The sequence below is a fragment of the Pygoscelis adeliae genome, unplaced genomic scaffold (genome assembly GCF_000699105.1).
Source record: "Pygoscelis adeliae isolate BGI_AS28 unplaced genomic scaffold, ASM69910v1 Scaffold331, whole genome shotgun sequence".
Taxonomy (NCBI): domain Eukaryota; kingdom Metazoa; phylum Chordata; class Aves; order Sphenisciformes; family Spheniscidae; genus Pygoscelis; species Pygoscelis adeliae.
The window spans coordinates 382,679-392,478 of record NW_008824037.1 but is presented as its reverse complement, the minus strand read 5'-3'; the positions used below and the strand labels follow the sequence as shown (position 1 = coordinate 392,478).

The 9,800-nt window shown below is 43.9% G+C and overlaps 1 protein-coding gene across 2 annotated transcripts in view; it reads left to right on the top strand.

Moving 5' to 3' along the window:
- Positions 1-9,800, top strand: part of MYO1C (myosin IC) — a 33,043-nt gene that overhangs the window by 10,627 nt on the left and 12,616 nt on the right. For both annotated transcript variants that reach the window (XM_009333445.1, XM_009333444.1), the window contains 11 exons: positions 3,046-3,244; positions 4,134-4,214; positions 4,988-5,167; positions 5,373-5,471; positions 5,703-5,816; positions 6,377-6,448; positions 6,744-6,863; positions 7,091-7,173; positions 7,884-7,989; positions 8,375-8,455; positions 8,850-8,941. In XM_009333445.1, the coding sequence (XP_009331720.1) occupies positions 3,046-3,244; positions 4,134-4,214; positions 4,988-5,167; positions 5,373-5,471; positions 5,703-5,816; positions 6,377-6,448; positions 6,744-6,863; positions 7,091-7,173; positions 7,884-7,989; positions 8,375-8,455; positions 8,850-8,941 (1,227 nt within the window). The remainder of the gene's footprint in view (positions 1-3,045; positions 3,245-4,133; positions 4,215-4,987; positions 5,168-5,372; positions 5,472-5,702; positions 5,817-6,376; positions 6,449-6,743; positions 6,864-7,090; positions 7,174-7,883; positions 7,990-8,374; positions 8,456-8,849; positions 8,942-9,800) is intronic.

Here is a 9,800-nt window from a genome sequence, read left to right as displayed (position 1 = left end):
AGAGTGTGTCTGTATGTGTGGTGGTTTCTTTCCTACCTCTGCTGTTACTGCCTGACCAATATTTATCTGGTATTTCCCTTGTTGCTAAGATACCGTGAGCCTGTTGGAACAAGGAATGTATTTATTTACATGGTCTGGCCTGGTGAGCACTCCCAATTTCCCATTAAAAAAAAAAAAAAAAAAAAGTTTGAGGTTTAAAGTTATTTTTGAAAGCATTTGGATTTTTTTGTCAGACTGAAAGAGAAAGATGACTGAGAGCTGAGGACATTTGGCTCCAAAATGCTTTCTTTTGTGGCCAAGGGCCAAATTCTGAGCACCTCTTGGAGGTTTTTTGTGGTTTGGTTTTTTTTTCTTAATTTTTTTTTTTAAAGAGGTCTTGGAAGAGTAAGTGATATTATTTTTGAGCAAACTATTTGGATTGTTTCTTATTACTGGCACATAGCCCAGGAGAGTAAGCAAAACAGAATGCGCTGCAAGCACAGAGAAGGAGAGAAACACCATTATCTGGGAAAGTCTGGACACTTGAAGTTGTACTTGTTATGATAAAAATGTGATTTTTATAGTGTTTCAGCTTGTGGTGTGGACTTACGTGGGGGACGATTATACCTGAAAACCCCTGCATTCAAACCTGCAAGGTTCTCTGCTTGATCTAGATATGTCAATACATCGTGTCTATGTGCAGGTGCCCCGAATAAGAGATCTGCCCCAAGAAAGTAACTTGGCAGTGGCTTAAATCAGCGTCAGGCAGTTCCTGGTGAAGCAACTGAGAGGGTGCGGGGGTAGCAGCTCCGGCCGCAGGCTGTCCAGCCTCACCCCCAGCCTTAACTCCGCTGTCAGCTCTTACTTGCAAATTGTTGTTGCCACATGGGTTACCTTCAGTCCTGCCTTCCAGGCAGAGACCTGGCCTAGATGCAGCCACTTTTGCCCGTGATCAGGGTGCTCTCAAGGGCTTCTCTGTCCTCAGGTGAGAATTTTGTGACTCTGGAAAATCGTTGGGACTGTGGCTACCTTTTTGTTTGTGTGCAGCAGGTACAGGACTGAGTGTGATGGCAGTGCTCACGTATAACAGAGTGCTAAGCAGCTCTGCTTTAATTCCTGTATGTGCTACACAAAGTGACTTAAATCACAAAGTAGCTGATTATTACTTTAGCTGTTCTCTTTCTTGTTTTAACTAGTCCCATAAGAAATTGTAAAATGTGCAGCTCATAAGTAAACCCTTGAGAGCTGCAGTACCGAATACCAGTACTGCTCCAACTGGGAAGAGTATATTTTATTAACGGTTTTTATCGTTCCATCACAAAACATTACATTACTTGATTATTTAGGCATTTAAAAATATTCGGAGGACCACTGAAATGCTCTGTACTGTAGTACTCTGTGCTTCCCCTTCTACAGTATTTCAGGTGTCTTTTTTCCTCTTTCTCTTATTCTAAACTGATTCTAGAAAGCCAAAATACTTCAATATTGCTAGTCCAGTGTCAAAATTAGTTTAAGGCTAGGCCTGAGCGCTGGGTTCTCTGGGAAGTGCGTCGCACGTAGTCGTTCAAAGGAGAAAAGTTATCCCTGTGGGCTTGAAACACAGCGTACTTCCCAGAGCGACCTGTCACATCCTGTCTTACTTACAGCCTGCCAGGGGGTTCGGATGTGGCGACTGCAAATGGGACCATAAACATCTTCAAGTGAAGTGATTCTGTATGTGGTATGCGTGACTGCTGGCTTTCTGCTTGCACTTGCAGTACTATAAAATCACCCAATAAAGGCACACAGTCTAGAGGCAGTTCTTAAAATTTAAATTAAATTTACATTTATTCAGCTGTTTTCAAAATACTCCAGAGATAGAACCTGGATGGGAAGAGAAGGACTTGATGACTTTAGTGGGGTAAGCGTGCAGTTGTGTTGCTAGGTAGCTCGTTGGTGTTGCCTTAGCACCAAGTATTAATAGACCTGAGAAGGCCACGGCTGTTATTTTGGTGTGATTATTTCTAATTAATTTCACAGCATGAGAGTTCAAAAAAAAACAAAAAAAGCAAAGCTACTAAAAGGTTGTCAAGCATATGAAGACAGGATATCTGCTTGATCACCACGTGTAAGACAGCTGAAAATATTGTTATGGAGGTCGTCTTATATGAGTGCATTGTGAAGGGCTAACGCTCCTCTTTCCTCTTATCCTCTTCCATTGCATCCCCTTGGTCCTTCTTTTCCTCTGTCCCTCTGTAAGCAGTTGCCACCATTGTCAGACACATCCCCCTGCTCTCTGGCGTTGTAGAAGTGTGTGTGATTCTTGGTATAAAACCCTGTCTGGTCTATTGTGGGGAGGAAAAGAGAAGAGAAAGCAAAAGCAGCAAAGGAAGAAGCAGGGCTCCAGCGCCAGCAGCAATAAACCTTGGCTGTACGCAGGCAGGGGCAACCGTCTGGTATTTTGGGTAGCGTTTGGCCTAAGCTGGATGGTAGCTTAAATAGCCTGCGGGATGCTTATCAGTCTGTGCTGGCTTATCCTGTTCTTTCTACAGTGCAAGAGAAGCTGCCAGAGGTTGGGCTGTTCAGGAGCCACCCAGATAGCAAAGTGCAGTCGTGACCTTCTGAGTGTGTCATCACTTAAAAGATAAGCTAGAATAAAGATTGATGGAAAACAAGACGTTTCCTGAATGTACAGCTTTTTTGTCCTGCGGGACCAATGTTGAGAGCTCATGTATATTTAGAAAAGTAAGTTTATCTGCACCATTTGGTCATCTTCTACAGAAACTCTTCTCATCAGAGTCAAAAGAACAGTTTTTAAAGGAGTTTGGTAGATTTGTGCCATCACCCTGCAGGAACTTGGCCCAGGGGTTAAGATGTGTATAAAGATGTCAGAAAGTGTTCACAGCAATCTCCTGTCTCATCACCGGCGTGCAGAAGCAATACGCTCTTCTTACCCATCCTATGGGATACATGCTTCTTCCTGAGGTGTCTCTGCCTGGAGTTCGCACTGTGGGATAATCTTAGCTGAGGAGTCTCAGCCCTTCATTTGTGGAAACAAACTAATGCCTGGTTGTCATTGTCCCTTAGCTACGCTATTGCAGACAATTCCTATCGCTCCCTGCGCACGGAGAGGAAGGATCAGTGTATTCTGATCTCTGGGGAGAGCGGGGCTGGCAAAACAGAGGCCACCAAGAAGATCCTGCAGTACTACGCCGTGACCTGTCCAGCCAGTCAGCAGGTCGAAACCGTGAAGGACCGCCTGTTACAATCCAATCCCGTCCTGGAGGTAACTCTAGAGCCTGCAGCACTGAAACTTGACATTGAGTCATAGCAGCAAGCACTCACATTTTCCAGCTGAGGGGGTGGGAGCAGCTGGACCCCACTGGGCATGACCGAGCTGTCTGTGCAGAGCGGGAACACTGGTTCACGGCACGTGGGCAGATCGTTCTCACTGCACACAGGGGAATCCCGGTCTGCTCCCAAGCCAAAGCAATGGCCATCTGCTGCTGAACTCACCTGGCCCTTTCCAGTCCACCAGGAGCAATTCTGGAGTGGGCAGGCTGCAGGGAGACAGAGGCATTTGGCGTGGGAAGAGTTCTGGTGCGCTGCGTAAGTTTGCAAAGCCAGAAGCAGCCACATCGGCTGTGGGCAGCGTTGCCCTCTGATAAATGGGTTCGTGGGTGTATTTTCTAGTGCTGTGGTGTCCTCTAGTGTCCAGTCCTGAGCTGTCTTTGTAGTTGCCTTTGATATTTCCGCTCTGTACGGGAAAGGTGCGCTCCCCATGAGGGGAAAGCCTGGCGGGCCTAGGGCTGTTAGGGTGGCGCCTGCTGTGAGCGGAGCTGCGGGTGAGGGTAAGCAAGTAGCTGTGATGAAAGAGGAAGCTTTGAAAAGACTGGCAGACGTGACACATGTCGGCAGTGAAGTGGCATTAAAATAAGCTTGCTAGGGGGGATGGAAACATTTTCAGAGGCATGCTCCATCTGCAGTGCTTGCACTGGGTATAAAGATCAGCATTAGAATTTGGGTAGCAATCTGTTTCCTTCTTGGTTTCCCTTGCAAAAAGGAAAAACCTAGGCTTTAATGGCTGTAAATAAATGACCGGCAGCTTCACCGAAGCGTTTATAAATAATTTTATTTGATACTTAATTATTTTTCTCTAATCGTTTTTATTTCAGGCCTTTGGAAATGCAAAAACCCTTCGGAATGACAACTCCAGCCGATTTGGGAAATACATGGATGTGCAGTTTGATTACAGGGTAACTTAAAATCTGTGTTATACTTCAGAACTGGTCCCGGTCATAGCAGGTCGCTGTTGCCTGTGCTTTCTTGTACTGATGTGTGCGTGGAGCGATTGTTTTGCATTCCCGTGATGACGGTGTAAGCAGGTCTGTGGTAGCAAAGTTTGGTTCCAGAGGATTTTATAGTACACGCTTCCCTTTCTTTCTTCCCTCATTTCTCTATATAAGGAGACAGTGAGATTAAATCCTCTTATTTCTAGGGTATACGTGCACCATGCAAATGGATACTCCCAGGCTGAGTCCACATAAGCCAGCTGTGATCTGAAGATGATCTCTGCCCTGTGTAACTTTGCATAGTGTTTGTTTCCATTCTGATCCAAATTGCCCAACTCTATGGACATAGTGCAAGAACTGAGGAGCTCGGCATACTGCAGTCGTTTAAACGCCTCGGCATGTAATCCCTCCACACTCACAGTTTTGTTGCTTTTCCTCTGTGTTGAATTCCTTCTGAGAAGGAATTTTACAGAAGATCCCATTCCGTATGTGCTGTAGCCATGATCTGTATAATGGCATGTTATTTTCATTTGATAGCTCATTTCGCATACATTTCAAAACTCAAACTGCCACTATGTTTTAGCTGAAATAGAGATTGTGATACAAAATGACAGATGATTTTCTGTCTTTTTGTAGGCTGTCATTTTGTATCCTACTTGTCTTTTAATAGACCACCAAGAAGCAGAAATATTTTCCTCTGTGTTGATGAACTATTTCAATGTATCTGCTTGATTTAGGGGGCTCCTGTTGGGGGCCACATCTTGAACTACCTCCTGGAGAAATCCCGAGTTGTGCACCAGAATCATGGAGAGAGGAACTTCCACATTTTCTATCAGCTGCTAGAAGGAGGGGAAGAAGACTTACTGCGAAGGCTCGGCCTCGAAAAGAGCCCACAACAGTATCACTATTTGGTAAAGGTGTGGATTAACTAGTAATTCTTACAATACTGTTATATTATAGGACCGATATATTCTCAGTTGGCTTTGTGGTTTCCTTCCCTCAGTTCAAAAATAACACTGAGATGACTGCTATGAAGAGAAACACATGGCAGAACTGCACTGAGCATGAGTAATGTGTCTTCGACAATTATTTACTTATTTACATCAAACTGTGTCTTTTTAGGGTCACTGTGCAAGGGTCAGTTCCATAAATGATAAAAATGACTGGAAGATTGTGCGAAGAGCCTTGTCCATTATAAGCTTCAATGACAACGAGGTGGAGGTAAGACGTGTTTGACAGCACAGCTGATTTTCCTACTCTTAAGGATTTTTTCTGCTTTGGTTTGTTATGTCTGACCGAAGGCAGCCTTCAGAGTGAATGTATTCTCTGCAAAAATCCTGAAAAAATAAATAATGTTCTCATAAAATGTTAATAAACACAAAAATCTCACTGCCTTTTCTTGCTGTGCTTTCATTTCGTGATCCTGGTTCCTGCCTGTTGCGTCCATCCTAGGATTTGCTGAGCATTGTGGCTAGCGTTCTGCATCTGGGGAACGTGCAGTTTGCTGCTGATGAGCAAGGAAATGCTCAGGTCACTACGGAGAATCAGATTAAATATCTGGCCAGGGTGAGTATCGCCAGTTGGAGATATAGTACATGAAAGATGAATTAGAGAGGTGTCCTTATTTCGAACTTGGTACCATTGTATCATTTTAGAACACGATTTAGAAGTTTTCATAAATTTACTTTTCTTTGACCTAAATAACATGCAAATATCAACATCAAAACCCTTTAACTGACAGCTGCTCTCTTTACCGTTTGATGCACCACTGACTTGAGGTTTTTGCCTTCAGGCAGTGGGATGGGAATAGACCTACTCTGGAGAAGAGTTTTAAAGAAAGAAGAACCCCGGTGGCTTTGCTTAGTCAGTTCTTTGTGCCAGAACAACCGAGCCAATTTATTTGTTAGGTCATGCCGCTGGCAGAAAGGAGGTGGTGTGCGGGAGAAGAGGGAAAGACTGATGTTGAAGAAGAAGGAAAAAAAAGTCTTGCAGTGCGAATGGAAAAATAAAGGGTTGTTCCACTGGACTGTGATTCTGGGGACTAGCCTTTCTGATCTCTTAAAACTAGAACTGATAAATTGAACATACTGCTTCATGAATTAATTTAATATTCTACTGCTTTGCAGCTTCTAGCAGTTGAGGGCTCCGTTCTTCGAGACGCGTTGATCCACAAGAAGATCATAGCAAAAGGGGAAGAGGTAAGAACATGAACTGGGGATCTGGGAGGCACGTGGAATTGAATCGAGCTAGCGAGACACCGTCAGCGCTCCTACCAGAACTGGACAGGTCGCTTCTCACTTGTCAAAGGAGGTTGTCAGTGCGAGAGTCCCATAACCTTATGGTGACTTGCAGCCTGTACGGCTGGGAGACAGCGATGTGAGCTGAGCCCAGACAGGATGCCGTTAAGTGGCTGTTTATTAACAGTGAACTAGGGAAACCTAATCTCTCAGTGGAATGGCTGTTGAATGGCTTTTTTTCTCCTTCTGCATGCAGCTAATCAGTCCTCTGAACCTGGAGCAGGCAGCCTACGCAAGGGATGCACTTGCTAAGGCAATATATGGACGCACTTTCTCCTGGCTGGTGAACAAGGTTAACAAGTCTCTCGCTTACAAGGTAAATGAACCTTTTGTTTGTTGATATCCAACCAAGCACGAAAGGAAGTTTCAAATCTTTTAGCTGCAAAGCAGAGAAATGGTAAGCTCCATGCTGTACAGTGACTTCTAAATTAGTTTTCCATTAAGAAGAGAGTAAGGAGTAAATGCTGTAACGAAATGGGCAAGATCCAGTGATGGATCGTAGCTGTGAGTACGTATCAACATTTATTTTTTGTCCTATTGCAGGAAGGAGAGTTTCCGGGCTGGAGAAGTACAACAGTTCTAGGGTTGCTTGATATCTATGGATTTGAGGTTTTCCAGCACAACAGGTTTGTTTCAATTGATGTCTCTGAGTTTTGAGTAAACTCTGCGTGACTTCATTCATTGTAGTGTTTTCTCTCCGTTGTGAAATAAGACATGATTCCATCTCTGGTTCTCTTACTAATAAGAGAGAAAGAGATGATGTTTAAACTTCAGGAAATCAGTTGAATAACTGGTAATCGCAGGGCTTCTAACACTCGGGGCATCCAGCTAATACTTAGCATTTACAGCTATTGAGGTTCCTGGTACTTTAAAGAGACTGTTGCCTTTTTGGGGCATATTCATGCGATAGCTTGAACTATGCCTTTGTCCGGCTCTCCAGCACAGCGGTGGCTCTTGTGGCGTCTTTCCACGGTGGGGTGAATAGGAAAACACAGCTATAAACCGTGTATGGGACTATGTCGGAGCCTGGAACCTGGCTCTGGCAGATAGCCATGAACTGGGACTTTCAAATTTGCAGTGTTACTGGGCCCTTCAAAGTTTTTGTGTTCCTGTGTGTTCCACCCTTCATGTCCGTTTTTCCCTCCTTCTGGAACTCTTTCATGAGATTCGCTAAACTTACTAAATTTATACATTCAGTAAATAAACATTTTGCTAAACCTCTTCCATTTCTCTCGATTTATGCAGATACACATTCATGCTGCTGCCCACTGATCACAGCTGCTTTTACTTGTGGTACAGCGTTAGTGATTCTTTTTCTGATTTTTTTTGTTTGCAGCTTTGAGCAATTTTGTATTAATTATTGTAATGAAAAATTGCAGCAGCTCTTCATAGAGCTCACATTAAAGTCGGAACAAGAGGAGTACGAGTCAGAAGGCATAGCGGTAAGAGCCAATATCATCGCTTCCACTGTCTCCTTTGTAGCACCTCCTGCAGGCCAGAGGATTAGAGAAGGAGCTGCTAATAGCGGTCTCCAAAGTAAATGAATTTAAAGAACTTTCCTTTTCCCTTTCTTTTTGAAACACTTTGGTAACTCTGTGTGATACAGCTAGAAGTGAGTAATGCCCTTCCAGTCTTTCACTTTGATTAAAAAAAAAAAGCTTTTGGAAGGGAATGTCAGGAAAACAAATTTGATGAGTGAAAAGGCTTTGTTTCGAATTCAACAGAAAGATTATTTAAGTAAGGTGCTGTCTGAAATGTTCTGAAATTTTCATGTTTTTTTCCAGTCTAGAATTGTTTTCACCCAAGTGTGATTTCTTGTCTTTGTAGTGGGAACCAGTTCAGTATTTCAATAACAAAATAATTTGTGATTTGGTGGAAGAAAAATTCAAAGGCATCATTTCTATTTTGGTGAGTTGACAGCACCTTTTTAAATGATAAATTTGGGGCAGCGTCGTGGAAAACAAGGGGAAGAACACAGAAAAAAACGGTTTAAGCTTATGTTAGGACTGTTTGAGGAGGCGGGAAGAGCAACGATACACTGAACAGTGACGCCATTAAAAGCCATATTGTATCGCCTCCATCTGCTCTTGGGAAAGAAGCTTCCAATCCAGGCAGTCGGGAAGGAGGAAAGTGTTTTCCTTTTCAGCTCAACAATTCTCCCCTTGTTGAACTAGGAGGTGGCCCACCTGCTAGAAGGCCAAAGGGTCAAACTGGGACCGTGTTTCAGTGAGACAGAATTAGAGCTGGCCCGCGCGCTGACAAGCAGAGAAGGACATGAATGCTAGAACACGTGTGTTTGCAGGATGAAGAGTGTCTGAGACCTGGGGATGCCACAGATACAACATTCTTGGAGAAACTGGAGGAAACTGTGAAGAACCACCCTCACTTTCTCACGTGAGTGTTCACCTAGCTGAGGACAGTTACACTGGTAGGATCCAAGTGTGTGATAGAGCCTAGAGCTTTCATTATTCCTAGATAACATTATAACTCGTTGTGTGTGTGGCAGTAGCATCCTAGGTGTACTGGGTCCCACATAAAAGATGATCGTCTTTTCTTTTGCAAAGAGATTAGATCGTGAGTTAAGGTAATGTAGAATAAGTTCTCAACACTAACTGCCTTGCTCTTCTCAAGACTGCGCTTCAGCATTCAACAGGAGCAACAACTCTTCTTACTGACTTGCCTCTTCACCGATCTCTTCCTGGCATCCTACTGCTAAATACGTCCAAGGAATTTGCAGGCTTGCGGCTTCTTGGCTCTTCCAAGATCCGGCCCAATACGTCAGGTGTGACAAACTCTCCGTTTTGGAGTATTAGGCCAGACCATTCCCCAGCATTGATGGCTTCCTGGGGGAAGATGCCCGATGACTCAAGTCGGCCCTAGGAATAACTAGAACACAGAGCAGAATTTTACTGGTAAAAATAGTGTTCAGAGGTGTGTCTGCATCAGAATGGTTTAAGCAGTGTTGGTGCTTTTGAAATTGAGAGGTTTATGTTGCACTAGCTCACCTTTGTGCCCGTCTGCTTCCCAGACTTAAAGAACATCCTCCTTTGACTTTGGTAACCTACCCGTATTGCCGCCGCTCCAGTTCAATGGGTGTGAATTCCATGTTTCACCTTTCAGGTTGTTTACTTCAGTTTTGGAGTTCCAAATGTCCTTTTATTCTTACTGAATGTTCTGCTTATGCTCGAATTAGGATCTGTACGGCATTTCAGGAGTACGCCAGCCTGCTGCCAGCGTCTTCGCTGCCCTCTTG